The sequence below is a fragment of the Phalaenopsis equestris genome, unplaced genomic scaffold, assembly GCF_001263595.1.
Source record: "Phalaenopsis equestris unplaced genomic scaffold, ASM126359v1 Scaffold000552, whole genome shotgun sequence".
Classification (NCBI taxonomy): Eukaryota; Viridiplantae; Streptophyta; class Magnoliopsida; order Asparagales; family Orchidaceae; genus Phalaenopsis; species Phalaenopsis equestris.
In genome coordinates, this window is record NW_018164992.1 from 1,476,718 (window position 1) to 1,492,084 (window position 15,367).

At 32.6% G+C, this 15,367-nt stretch overlaps 2 protein-coding genes across 10 annotated transcripts in view; one reads left to right on the forward strand and one right to left on the reverse strand.

Moving 5' to 3' along the window:
• The window catches only part of LOC110029135 (EID1-like F-box protein 2), a 20,298-nt gene extending 13,424 nt beyond the window's left edge, over positions 1 to 6,874 (reverse strand). For all 9 annotated transcript variants that reach the window (XR_002294497.1, XR_002294498.1, XR_002294499.1 and 6 more), the window contains exon 1: positions 6,575 to 6,874. The gene's annotated coding sequence lies outside the window, so the exon portion shown is untranslated. The remainder of the gene's footprint in view (positions 1 to 6,574) is intronic.
• A 4,342-nt stretch (positions 6,875 to 11,216) lies between these two features.
• Positions 11,217 to 15,028, forward strand: LOC110029266 (flavin-containing monooxygenase FMO GS-OX-like 9). The gene is made up of 7 exons (XM_020731483.1): positions 11,217 to 11,778; positions 12,333 to 12,403; positions 12,742 to 12,900; positions 12,994 to 13,076; positions 13,624 to 13,759; positions 14,141 to 14,314; positions 14,826 to 15,028. The coding sequence occupies exons 1-7, from the start codon at positions 11,217 to 11,219 to the stop codon at positions 15,024 to 15,026; spliced, it is 1,386 nt and encodes a 461-aa protein (XP_020587142.1). The 3' UTR covers positions 15,027 to 15,028.
• The last annotated feature ends 339 nt before the right edge of the window (positions 15,029 to 15,367 follow it).

A 15,367-nucleotide genomic window follows, 5' to 3' on the forward strand; every position in this document is an offset into this window, starting at 1 on the left:
AAGGAACAAAGAGTGTTGCGAGCGAGGAGCAACTTTCCCACAATGAACGGAGGCAATCGTATTGAGGACCAATCATATGAGTTTCTAAAGTAGAAACCTCTTTCACTAAGTTTTATGAGACCGGTAAAATAATGTTATCAATCATATCAAACAGATACGCAGCAGCTAACAACGTGGCGGTGAACACTGCCAATAAAATCAAGGCTCATGTTGAAGTGGCCGGGAAAAATAAGAGGAATCAGATCAAGGATGCCTATAAGAAGTTGTTGACCTCAATGACAGACTGCGTCAACGATAGATAGGAAAGGCTTGTTGCAAACTTAATGAAGTTCAGCCAATTGAATCAAATGGCCTTTATGGGCGAAAAAAAATATTATAGGAAAGAATTAAGTAAATAGAGTCTCATACCGTTTATCCAAAGAAAAGACATTTGGATTGCGTGCATACAATGAACAAATCAAAGACTTAGCGTGGAAATAGTTGAATAAATTTATCAGGTGATCTAGTAGTTATACTGATGCGTGCCAGAAAATTCGCGGCGGTAGAGTAACTGATTATTGTCTTAGCGTTGTACGAGAATTCTGCACACACTCAAATCAAAAAGAAAAAAAACAGTGACTACTCCAGGAGTTTTTACGTGGAAATCCCGTAAAAGGAAAAACCACGGGGTCTGACCCAGTTGCGAAAATCCACTATTGATTGATGATTACAGAAAGCTCTTATCTCACAGACGGAAAATTGTAACTATATTTTTTATAATACAGCGTTGACTGACAGCGTCTGGTTGGTGGTGATCGATGAAAGTTGGCGAAGGGTGACGACGGTGGCGAAGGTTGACGACGATCGGTGATGGTCTTCGGCGGTCGGCGATGGTCAACAGCGATTGACGGTGGTCGACGACGGAGGTTGGCGGTCGTCAACGACTGAGTTCGGCGGTATTCGACGACGATCGGCGGTGATGCTAAACTACAGCTTCTCCTCAAGGTCTCAGGCTCTCTCTCCAAACTTCAGCCTCCCCTCATGAGAGGGATGAGGCTCTATTTATAGTGTTCTGAGTGCAATTAATGAATGAATATGAATTATTTTGATCAGACGATCTGGACAACTTCCCTTGATCATACGACATTTACTGAACATTTGAGTGTCTTAATGATGTTAGAATTGAGTGATCTTGGGCTTGTTTGATTCGTTTTGTTGAGCCGCTCAATTCGAGTATAAACTTTTCATATTCGACAACCCTTTGATCTTTCAAATGTGTCCGAAAATCATTAAAGTGTGGTTCAATGACTTGATCTGGGCTTGATTTGACTCAGATTGGGCTAATTTTCATATCATTAGGTTTGTCTCATCAAGCCGATCAGTTTGACTATAAGCTTGCTGAAATCAGAGCTCTGAATGACTTTTTATCAAGATTTGAATATTTCATCCTTAAAATATCGTCTCAAGATTCGTGTCATGCCTCAAGATTCGTGCCGGATGATGAAAATTTGTTGGTGGCGTATCATATACATAATAGTCAAGCGAGATATGAAAGCATATACAAGACAATAAAACCAGAGTAGATCAAAATCTAAAATTGCAAATATCCTTAAAATAGATAAACTGGGATAAACGAATATGACCATTTGTGCTCTATGGAGTAAATCCTCCAACTTGGGTTCTTATAAGGAGAGTTATACCATACTGGCCACTTAACAAAATGGGGTGACATACATTGTCCCTGATTCACCAGGCAACGGTTCATGGGCTCCCTACACTTATGGTTGTTAAGATTGTAGGATTTGGTTTTCAGTACTAGCATGGGAGAATTGTGCACTAGCCAGGGGGACGTTAAAACTCGGCCTTTGGTTATAGACACCAAAGCGGTCAATGCTTGGAGTGTTCTCATAACCTTAGTATGCTCAAAAAACAGTATCCATATGCTCGAGGGAATTGAAAGTTATTATGCCTTAGGGTTTTATAAAAAAAATGGCTTCAATAAGATTGAAGGAGAGTAGTTGCTAGCTGAGTAAGATCCCATGATGAAGGGATCATATGCTAATTATAGGGAGAAAACAAGATAATTCCCCAACATGATAATAGAAGCATATAGATACAAAGAAATTATAATAAAGCCTTATTCTCACAAAAGATATTAAGGTATGCTATATGCACCAAGAGAAAGTAAGTTTATCCTCAAAATAACGAGTGACCATTATAATTCCAAAATCCAAATCAATAATAGAGAAGTCCTTGCAATTGCGAGATAGTAAGAAATACTCATTTGAGAGAAAATAAGATAATTCCTAGGGTAAGAATTACTAAGGCAACACACAATTGAAATAAGCACATGGCTTAGAAAGTTCAGTTCAAAAATTTTTATTTTAGATAATTTTCTTGCTACAAGTTGTTTTAAATAAGCGAATTCATAAGAAAATTATGTCAATAACAATGTATAATAAACTGATCGTCATATTGCATTGCACAAGTGATTTCCATTATTAGAGGCTATCTATTCAAGGGAAGAAGATTTTTAGATCAATATTAATCTATATCATTATGATGATTTCTCCTTCAAATGTTTGTAACTTGTAGGCTTTATGATTAAGCCTATCCGTAACATCAACTTCCCTTTAGTAATTCATGAGTTTTTTTATGAATCAATTTTACAATTATACATGTTTACTCCACGTGATACTATGACATGCACACTGTAAATTTTATTTTTTTTCCAAAATATTTACTCTCTGGATGATCATACACACGATTGTCAAAGTAGACCGGTGCATTACATTATTGTTATATGATATTATTGACCCGAGCACATACAAATAGACTTTCAAAATTGTACCACATAATTTAAGAATCATAATCATTAGGTTACAACATATTTAATACTCATTTATGTACATTTTGTCAAGCTTTTATGTACAAAATATTAAAGTGCACATATGTTGCGTCTTTGAAATGACTTTCTTAAGAAGTAATATATTTTGTAAAACTGGACATTTTAGAACCGTCCAAGCCCATTTTGTGATATATCTTCATTAGTGTGCTCTAGACTAATCAATATTTTATAATTATTTTTTCGTAATTTTTGGAGCATCAAATGCATATAAGAGTATATAAAATTTGCATTTCAAAAAGCAACATTTGAATATCATGAATATGATGTGTTTTACTTTTTTTTAAATATAGCTAGGATTTGAAGATCTTAAATTTAATTTTAGGAGACAAGCTAGATGGGAAGCTTATTTTGCGGGATGTAGTCTACCATTACCCTAATTCAGATATCAATGATTTTGATTGTTGTGTTATCTCACAATTTTATCATATAAATTTAATTAAAATTAAAATATATTGATTTTTTGACAATATCTAAAGCATAATATTATGATATTTTGCTTTTTTTAATTATTTATATTTTTTATGTAATCATTTCTATTTTTTCATATGTATTTTATAATCCTATAAATTTGTGCTCTATGTTAAATAAAAATTAGTGATTGTCAAATCCTAATAATTTATGCCAAAATATTATGTGATCAAATCATTTGATGTTGCCTATATTGTATTCAGTCTCCAAGATATAAAAGATTTGTATCTTGTGTTTTTCATAAAATTTTATCTTAAAACATGCTCCCGTTATACTTGTATCTATACACATTTTGAAAGTAATTTTGTTCAGTATCAGTGTTATCCATGCAAATTAATGTTACACATGTTAATTTATATAAACTACTAGGTCATGAAGTACCAAATGAAAATTTTTGTGAGGATGCGAGTTTTGACAATAATGGTTATATTCTATATATGTATATTGAAATGTAGAAATGATGAAAAGGTTAGCTAATCTTCAAGTTTGCAAGGTTTGTGATATTTCCTACCCAAAAGCTTGTACGGCAATTTTCTTTTGAATCTTTATGTGCTAAGTGTTGGCCACATTCTTGCAAAGGATGCATGTGGCTATTCTAATTCTGATATTAGCCAATGAACTTGAGGTGACTATCTTCATATTTTGGCACATGTAATATTTCGAAAATATATCTAAAAAAGTGCTATTAATCTTTTGTCTAACTAGACAGAAAATGGCTTACCTGCATATATTGAATGGTGGTTAATTATTTATACTATATTTTTCTAACATTTAATATCCAAATGATTTTTTTTTATTGATCACAAACTATTTCATTTGATATGACAACATAAAAATTATTATTTCATATATTGAATTCAATTGTAAGTTTCGGGTCTAACATATTCAGCTTATTGCTCATCCTATTGCATTTGCATGTATTTTGATCAAGATTTAAAATTGTGCGGTTGGATATTAAGGAATTTTCTACATCCAACATCAACAGATGGTAAGTATGCAGAAACATTGACCATAGTACTGTTGAGAAGCAATGAATGCATTATATTGTAAGAATCAAAACCCTAATATAAATGAAAGAAACAAGCAACTTTACGCAAGAAAGGAAGAGTAGAGTAGAAGATCAAGTGAGCCATTAAAATAAGGCCAGTGACATTGCAGAAACACAAAGTTTATAGGGCAGAACAAAAAATGATTCTGCGCCGGACACAAAAGACTACACGATTTAATCTAATAAAAGCTCAACAATATTTAAACTTTATAGCAGATCACACAAAAGACAATAATTTGAAAATTCAAATAGTAGCTTCTTCTCCATGTACAAAAAAATAAGAGGATTAAAAGCAGATTCAAAAAGAGGACTCAATCATTATGCAACAAAAGAGCAACAAATAAAGTGGCATTTACATACATACCACCCAATTCTGATGTATTAACAATCTAACACCTACTTTGTTTTTGTATTCATACCACCCAAATCCTTCAAACCACAAAAAATACAACTATTTTAACTTATAAAAATGGATATACACCCCTTAATGCTTCAGTAAGGTGACATATACGTAAAAATTGAAATTTATGTGTTAGATATCTAAATACAAAAGAATTGAGTGATATGTATGAAAATCTTTCATAAATAAAGTATGACTAATTTTTTAATGAAGAAGATTGATGATGTACATAAAAATGTGTCAGTGTTGATCCTATGGAGAAAAGAATAGAGTACGATGGGGGAGGACCCACAGACAGGAGAAAATGAGACCCACTCATCTCACCAAGTGCAGTCGACTGACCCAAAGCCAACAAGGCCAAAGCTGACTGAGCCACGAAAGATGACCAAATGATCCGAGTATGAACCATTTGATCAGAAATGAGAGGAGACTTCCGAGTCAACCACCACAAAAAAATCAATCCAAGGGAAGATCTAATCTCTCAGCTTCTCCAACCATACAGAGGACATGCGAAAGTCTCATTAATTATCAAGAGTCAACAATCAGACTAAAACAACAGGCCGGGAATGCCAACCTAGTCTAGCCGACCGAACCGGCCATGCTGACCTGAAGCTAATCAAGCTCAGCCGACTGAGCCAGAGAGCAGTCGAGTGACAGACTTATACATGTAAAATACGAATAATACCTTTCACAACCCCATTAAAATATGAAAAAAAATGTAGCATCATCATATTATACTCTCTTCCTATAAATAGGGAAATTATTTCATGCATAAGACACATTGTATTACTTTTCATTACTTTTTACTCATCTCTCCATCTCTCTCTTCTTACTTATACTCTATTCCTTGGGTGCAATTCACGAATCAAAATTCAATGGATGAAAAGTTGAAATATAAGTTCAGCATCATTGGTCATATTTCAATGTTGAATTGGGGCATTCCATTCTTCTTCGCTATTTATTACTACATCAAATTATCTTTATTCATAGTTACCTTGATCCATTAAAAAAATTTCTAATCAAAATTATTTTAGCCTATATCTTTTCCTTTCAGACTCTTTTAGATCCCTTCAAGATCACACTCTAACGGGTACTTCAAAACTTTTCATTGCACATGCCCAAACAATCAAAATCCCATTCACAACTTATTTCACAACATTCTTCTCCAATTTAGCTCTACATGCAGGGGTAGCTATTTTCTTTCTTTTTTTCCATTGCTACACTAGCTTCCAATAAAATCACAAATTTCACCAAAAGAATACTTAGGCGGTGTTTGGCTGCAACCAGGATTTATGTCAAATAGGATTAAGTAATTGTGATAAATCCTGCAACGGAGATAGAGCTCGTCAACGGTAGAATAAATCCTTTGAATCTATCTATTTATCAGATGTATTAAATCAGGATTTATGTCATAATAGAGACGGAACACAATGAAAGAAAGACATAACGTGAAAGTTAAAGTTAAATCCATCCGTAAATCCTATTATTAATATGCTACCAAACACCGCATTAGTTCTCCGGCTTACCATGAGAGTCAAGAGACAAACCGTTATGTTAAATTCTACATGCCATGAATCAAGTACATCGGTAGTACTGTCATTAATGTTCTTCTCAGAAAAAAAGAACCAAGTGGCTGCTAGCTCACCCCGTTCTCAAAATCTACTCAAACAAATCAAGAACTTGCAGCCAAAATCAAGAAAATTGTGTACATTGCGACAGAAATCAACGCATGCAGGGTAAGAGGCGAAGGAAAAAGAGGAACAAAGAATACCTCTTTGAGCGTGATGCGGATGTTCTGCTAGTTCCGGAAACTCTTGTGGATCCGCTTTGGGAGGTTGAACGGAACTTGATAAGCAAAAGGGGGTTCAAGATCACCGTAAAAGAGCTCCTATGCCGGATTCCCGGAGCTGATGAGCGAGAAATCTAAGCCATACCGTTGCCAGGAGAGAGAGAGAGAGAGAGAGAGAGAGAGAGAGATGAGATCCCAGATTTTGGGGGTGATGACTCCGAGACAGAGATTATTAGTCGAAGATAAGAGCGGACTGCTGAGTCAAGCCACCGGATAAAAGTACTCCGAATGTAACCCTAAGTAGGGAAGAAATATTACATCAGTACTACCCACGTAAAAATAACGTGCGTAGCCAATCAAAACACGCCACAATATCTCGCACGGTAGAGCAAAAAAAACGGCGCAGTAACACGGGGAATATTCTCTCCTGTGTTATTCATGTGTTATTGCGCGTTATTCATGTGTTATTGCGTGTTATTCATGTGTTATTGATGTGTTATTGCGTTATTATAACACCAAGAATATTTTCAGGATACAATAACACATGAATAACACACAATAACACTTGAATAACACGGGAAATATTCCCGACAGAGAAAAAAACGGCGCAGTAACACGGGGGAATATTCTCTCCCGTGTTATTCTTGTGTTATTGTGTGTTATTCATGTGTTATTGTATCCTGAGAATATTCCTGGTGTTATAATAACACAATCAGGATACAATAACACATGAATAACACACAATAACACATGAATAACACGGGGAGGAATATTCCCCGTGTTACTGCGCCGTTTTTTTTCTGCGTCGCGCGGGATATCGTGGCGTGATTTCATTGGGTACGCACGTTCCTCTACGTGCGTAGTACTGATGTAATATTTTTTCCTAAGTAGGGGCCTAATTTAAGGCTCGGCTCTCTGGCTAAAAAAATATATTCGTGTTCGGCTCGTTTATTTAGTGAGTCAAATATGGGTTGTTCATGAACAAAGAATCGTCTTGATAACCCTAATCACGTAGACATAAGATGTTAAGAATTAGGATAAGATTTAGAACATCATTTGAATCTACTTTAATAATTTTTATTCTATTTTCTTAATTAATATTTTTAATTGATTATAAATCTTTATAGCTTTGTAGTCAATATTTTTTTTTAAAAATACTACTCATCAAAGATATATATGTATATAATTTATTAGTATTATTTCGAGCCAAAACGAGCCGAACACGAACGAACAAATTTTTGTTCGTGTTCGCAAGTTGAATTTTCTAGGAGGATGGTTGAACATGAGCTTCTTTACGAACTGAACATGAGCTGTTGGCGAACAAAGAGCCGTTTTGACAACCCTAACCCTAAGCCCTTCTTTGGCGGCTCCATCATAATTTTAAGCAATAAAGATTTATCAAATCCTTATCTTTTACTGTGTGAAGATCTCTCTAACTTGGATTTAATAAATTCAGATTCACATCGAAGAAGAAAAGAAATACTGACAAAACTCATGCAAGTATTTATTCTAAGGGAACGTTGGATTTAATTTTTGATTTTTTGTGTTTAGTTGGATTTAAACTAAACTAGTCCTTAAATCCTATTATTAATATGCTACCAAACATCGCCCAAGTATCTCATGGAGCTCTAATTTGAGCTAATTTAAAGTAAAATCAATCATCCAAAAATTTAAATATAATAAATTAATCATCTAAATTTAAATTTTAATATTTCAGCTACTTATAAATCATCCAACACTTTAAATATAACAAATTGACTATTTTTGTTTCAAAAATAAATAAAATTTTAGTGATTGAAATATAAATTTTAAATTTAGGTTATCAAAAAATTATTTAAAGTTTTGGATAATTAATATATAAAAACGCCTTAAATAATTTATGTTTAGGTGCTGTTAGTGCTCTTTTGATGTGATATTAAATATTTGAGTGCTACGAGTCTAAATATAAAATTATAGGTGTGAGATATATAAATACATAAGAATTGTGTGCTATGTGTTTAAATGCCCCAAAAAAGTTTGTGTTTGCAATTTATTGCATATAGAAGTTGTGTAGCTTTTTTTGTGAAATCCTAAAGTTTAGGTGTTAGCAATTTTGTCGGACGGTCAATTTAGACAAAATATATCCCGGGATGCTGTAAATGTGAATTTCACTTATTTTGGCTTTAAATCGTGGAGTTAGTAAATCCTGCCAATCGGTGGACTTACAAAATTTAAGTTCGCCTGTTGTAGAGTTAAGACTGTATAAAAATGATTTTAATCTGTTAATTCAATGAAAATATGACGCTTAATAGGACTCAATGAAGAAAGAAGTTTCATGTAGTCGACCAGCCTTAGTGGGAAAAATATTTTGTTGTTTTGTGATCTTAAATGTCGATCATCTAATAACCCTATTAGAATAGTAGATGTTATAGATATGACTTTTGTTAAGAAAGGTGGAGGTAAACCTAAAAAGTCTAAAGGCACGATAATTTTCTTACTTATTCTTTCATTTTGTGGGAGGTTGGTGTGTTAAATTCTGGAGCCCATATATTTATATATACTGATTATGATATTTTGGATGTGGTGTTTAGGATTTGAATGATATGTATGTAATTATGAATGTATATGTGCTAGATATCTAAAAACATAAGAATTGTGTGGTATGTATGCAAATATGCACCAAAATGTAAATAAGCGGCTCATGCACATCATTTAATATTGATTTTTTCTCAATTTTTTTCTAAAGAGCATCAGTCTTTTTTATAATTATTTAAATATAAATTAAAAATATTTATAAAAAATTTTCATTTTATACATCCAATTACCTTTAACAATGAGAACATAGATTGACTTATAAAGCATTATACAAGATTTACATACATACCACTTAATTTTTATGTATTTAGATATCGAACATCTAAAATTCAAATTTTACACATATGCCGTCTTATGCATAAAAAGGTGTATTTCGCAGGCATTTTTTATGCGAGTATGAAAGAAATACACCTAAAATAAAATGTCTAAACAATTTTATTAATCATAGCCTAAGAAAAAGTACAGACATTTTTAAAAAAAAATATATAAATGACAACATTCAATATGTCTGCTTAGTAAATTGCAAGAACAACAATAATTATTGCATTGGCCAACAGACATAAAAAGTGCTCCTGCTCCTCCTAAAACGCTAAGATTGAGTGGCTCCATGGAATAAAATATTTTACTTGGCATTCTGAACTGTCTTACAATCATATCAAAACATGCTCTTTAAGCATGTAATTATTTAATGAACTCAATTAAAAAATATTTAAAGGACGTTTGATTTGTTAAAAATATGACATATTGTATTTAGAATACTTTGAAGTTGTTTGATTCACTGTAAGATAAACGTAAGACTTTATGTTTATTTTTGTTTTGTTTGGTTTGAAATAGATTAAAAACAATTTTGTATTTCAAAATATACAAAGTATTATAGGGGGTCGCAATGACATTCAGTGGATGCGGCAGGAAGGAGGTTGGCGATAGTGGCGAGTGGGAGTTAGGCGATGGTCAGCGGTCTCCAGGAAAGAGGCCGGCGATAGTGGCAGAGACATTCTCTCTCTCTCTCTCTCTAGACCACCACTCCAAACTTTTGGCAAAGATATGAAAAAAGAATGAGGGCTCACATTATGTTTGATGGAGGAAAGCCTCTCATTATGAGTTGCACATTCTACTTGTCTCCTGCATGCATGGTTTCCCCCTGGCTTCAAGAATGGTGCACCTAAAAGAAAAGGCAGTCATTATTCTTCTACTACCCATAGCCCCCATCCCTATGATAATAAAGCAAATTATATCATCTAATAATTCACATCAGACTTTATACAAAATCATAAAATTATGTCACATGACATTATCACAACATTCATCTCAAGCAACCCCAATGAAGGCCACCCACATGATTCTCTTAGTAAAATACATAAAATTATACACATATATCATCTCAACATCAAAAAATTACATATCTAACCTCCAAAATCTACTCATAACATAACATGTGCCATATATCAGTAATTAAGAAATGAAACAATCACTTCTAGTCGAAACAAGCTCACTCGAAGTCTACTCGAATTTATCCGTATTTTTGTTCGACACGACCAATACCAGCATAATCAAATGATGGCTCCTAAGGGAGACACTTGTAGTCTCTAACTAGATTTTTACTTAACTCTTTAATATCATACAATAAACTCAAATACCAATGATAATCAAATATTAATTATATTTTTAATTTAATAATTCAATTTATGATAGCTTTAACAATTTTTAAGAGAGAAGTTTTGGGGCATTTACATACATACATATCACTAAATTATGTATATACATATATCACATCTAAACTTTCATATATATAGATGTACCTTTCAAATCTTCAACATCACATAAAAAAACAACACTGTTACTACCTTTTAAAATTGAAATACACATTTTTTAGGCATAAGTCTAAAGCAAGCAAGCATTGCATAAGTAAATATGAATTAATTTTAGGTGTGATAAATGCAAATACATAAATTTAGTTGTGATATATGCAAATACACTGCACACTCAACATTCTATTAAAGAAGCCCACAACTCAGCTCCCTCCCTCCACACATTCTCTAAGAATTCAGCCATGGTTTCAGAAAATCTGAGCTCCAAAAGAGTCTGTGTGATTGGAGCAGGACCTTCAGGTCTAGTTTCAGCAAGAGAGCTGAGAAAAGAGGGCCATTGTGTATCAGTTCTGGAGCAAAACCATGACATTGGAGGGCAATGGTTGTACCAACCAGAGGTTGAAGATGAAGACTCCATGGGGAAGAAGAAGCCATTGAAGATTCATAGCAGTGTTTACAGCTCACTAAGACTAGCTTCTCCTAGAGAGATAATGGGGTTTACAGACTTCCCTTTCACTGTAAGGAAAGGAAGAGATATGAGGAGATTTCCAGGCCATGAGGAGTTGTTTTTATACCTCCATGATTTCTGTAACTGGTTTCAGCTTAGGGAGATGATAAGGTTTAATACAAGAGTAGAGTATGTGGGAATAGCTGAAGGTTCTGCATTTGAGTTTGGTGATCAGGGAATTAGATGGAAAGTTAGGAGTAGAGAAATGGAGAATGGGGCTATGATAGAAGAGATATTTGATGCTGTTGTTGTGGCTAATGGCCATTATTCTGTGCCTAGATTGCCTGTAATCAGAGGTATGGAGATTTTAATGTTTAAACTTAAGTTTTTTATTTTTTTATTTTTATTATTCTGTTTATTTTTGTTGAATTGCAATTTTAAATCATAAAAATGCTTTTTTTATATATTTAATTTATGGGGCATTTACATGAAGGCAATCTAACTCTTCTGTATTTACATTTCTAACAGCTAAATTTTATCTTCTGCATTTATTCTATCCAAATCTTTCATATCACATGAAATTTACATAAACAACATCCAAATTCTCATTTTTGCAAAATCAGCACCCTACCTATGGATGAAAATGTGGTTTTCACAGTTGGGGAGTGGTGAGAAAGATAAGTTTGGTTTTTGCTTTGTAAAAATGAAAGTTTGGGTGTGAGATAGGTAAATGTATAAAAATTGGGTGCTGTATATATAAATTCCCTTGAAAAATACTTCTATTTTTATGTTTTGAAAAGAGAAATAGGCATTTTCATGCATAGGTGAGATGGTATGTATGTAAAAGTTGACGTTAAGGTGTTGGATATGTAAATACATAGGAATTGAATGGTTGGTTTGTGATGTGTAGGAATGGATGAATGGAGAAGGAGACAGCTGCATAGTCATGTGTATAGAGTTCCTCAGCCCTTCAGCAATGAGGTGAGAGGAAAGATTTTCTCTTAATTTCCTGAAAAAATTCTTTTTTATTTATGAAAAATTTATGTTGACAAAATCTTTATTTTTCTTTTTTTTTATGATTTTATATAAAATAAGCAATTACATACAAAGCACCGAAAACTTGCTATTTACAAATCAAAAACCATCTTCTTTCATCCATTTCATCCGCTCTTCAAATTCTCACTCAAATGTCAAAATTTATGAAAAAAACTCAACTCATATTTTTAATTTGTAAATATTAATATTTCGGGTGATCTGTATGTGATTATCAGAATAAAATAGTCATAACAAACATATTAATTTATGAAATTAAAATTTAGGTTGTAGTGATGGTGGGGAACTCAATGAGTGGGCAGGACATATCAATGGAGCTTGTAAATTTTGCCAAAGAAGTTCATCTCAGTGCAAAATCCCTTGAAATTTTTCAAGGATTGTGCAAAGTAATTGCTAAATATCAAAATTTTCACTTAAAACCACAGGTTTGGTATTATCCAATCCAATTACTTCTATGATTTTCTAGAATTTTTCATAAAAAAAATTAGTATTGATCATTACTGATATGTTGATTGCAGATAGATACTCTTTATGAAGATGGAAGAGTTATGTTTGTTGATGGCACTGTCATTACTGCCGATACGATCATATATTGTACGGGGTATGTCAAAATAATATTCTTTACACATTTTGCTTGATGAATTAATAAAGTTAATGATTATATTTATTTGGGTTTTTGTTTGTTTCGTACATCATGATGTTTCGAAGTAAAAAATATGTAACTTGTTTTTCAAAAAAAAAATTATTAAAGTTTATAAACTTAGGGTCTGTTTGGGGCAACTGCAACTTATTAAAAAATAACTGTAAAACTGCTAAATAATAATCTAATGTTCAAAAAGCTGCAACGACTATCACAATATTTTTTTTTTAAGTCAGACCGTAGCTAGAAAGCTTTCACCACATCTAGCAAGGAGTTGTGGGAAAACATTGATTTCAACGACAACTTTTTAAAAAAAAACAGTCAAAACGCAATTTACTCAAACAGACAAAACTGCGATGCGGTGTCGCACCACCACTATGCCGTCACCCCAAACGGATCCTCAAAAATGCTTTAGAAAGCTTTTTATTTTATTTTATTTTATTGTAAATAAGAGCTAAGACTATCACAATAATGATTGTAAATTTGTTTCCTTTTTTTTTCTTTGAAGGTATTCTTATTATTTGGAATTTCTTGACACCAAAGGAATAGTGGATGTTGATGATGATAGAGTGGGCCCATTGTATGAGCATACATTCCCACCCTCGCTCGCCCCTTCTCTATCTTTTGTGGGCATTCCAAGGAAGGTGAGATCTTGTTTTCCCCTTTTTTTCAATTTATTTACATATTTAATATCTAAGTTTTACCTTTTTTTTGCATTTATACCGCCCAAATCTTTATCTTTTATATCACATCAAAAATATCATCCTCTTAGATTTTAAAAATGAAATACACATTTTCATTCATAGGTAAACATATATACATGCAAAAAAATAAAGTTTAGGTGTTAGATATATATGTAAATGCATTGGAAATAAGATATGTATGTAAACCTTCTAATTTTTTTATCATTCTAATCTTTTCATTTAGATGATAACATGAAATGGAATATTTATTGCATCTCAAAGCTTAAACAACACTAATAATTTGCAAGGAACTCCATTATTAATTCTTAAATGATGTTGTAGATCATTGGGTTTCCATTCTTTGAATCACAAGCAAAATGGATAGCTCAAGTGCTCTCAAGGAGGAGGACACTTCCATCATGTGAAGAGATGATGAAGGCTATCAAGGAGTATTACAACTCTAGAGATATGGATGGAATACCAAAGCATAATACTCATGATATTGCCAATTTTGAGGTTTATCTTCCTTTTTTTTTTTATAATTATAAGCTAATATTTGCAAATAGGGGAATTTGCATACATACCACCCAATTACTATGCATTTACATATCTAACACCTATATTTTATTTTATTTTATTTTTTCACATTTATAACATACGAATCTTTAACATGTCATCAAAATGCCACCTTTTTACCTTTTAAAAAGCCAAATACATCTTTTTTGGGCATATGTATTTACGTATCTAACATCTAAACTTCAATTTTTACATATATGTCATCTTACTCATACATGAAAAGACGTATAAAACTTTTTCGAAGTTAAACCAGTGGTATTTTCTATGTGATGTGAAAGATTTGAGTGGTATAAATGTAAAAAAATAAAATAAAGTTTATTTGTCAAGACATGTAAATACTTAAGAATTGGGGGGTATGGATATAAATGTAAATCCCACAATGTTTGTGCAATTTATTGTCATTATCCATACAACAAATCATTCTATTTTTTTAATTATATTTTGCTGGCAGTATTGTGACAAATATGGCGATAAATGTGATTTTCCACATTTGGAAGGATGGAGAAAAGAATTGTGCTTGTCATCTTTGCTAAATGCCCAAATGAATTTGGAGACTTATCGTGATGTTTGGGATGATGATCTTCAATTGCTTCAAGAAGCTCACCAGAGCCCTCATTTCTCACATCTAGATTATGAGAATGTTGTGGTATGAAACCCCCAATATGTATTTATTTATAAATAATTTCCTTAGTTTTTATTTTATATTTTGTTGTGATCAAATTTAGTAATTTTTTTTGTTAAACTTTTTATATTTGTATAACCCAAAATTTTCATATCATATTAAAAAATATCATTATTGAACTTATCCCATCATGTTGGCTGGCATCCTCGGTATAAGACCCCTTAGGTCGGGGGTTCAAATCTCCCTGCCAGTGTGAGTCTTAAGGAGATGGTACTCAAATTATCAGACATATTAGAAGTAACTGGAGGCTCATATAATAACTTCTGGCCATTATATATATATATATATATATATATATATATATATATATA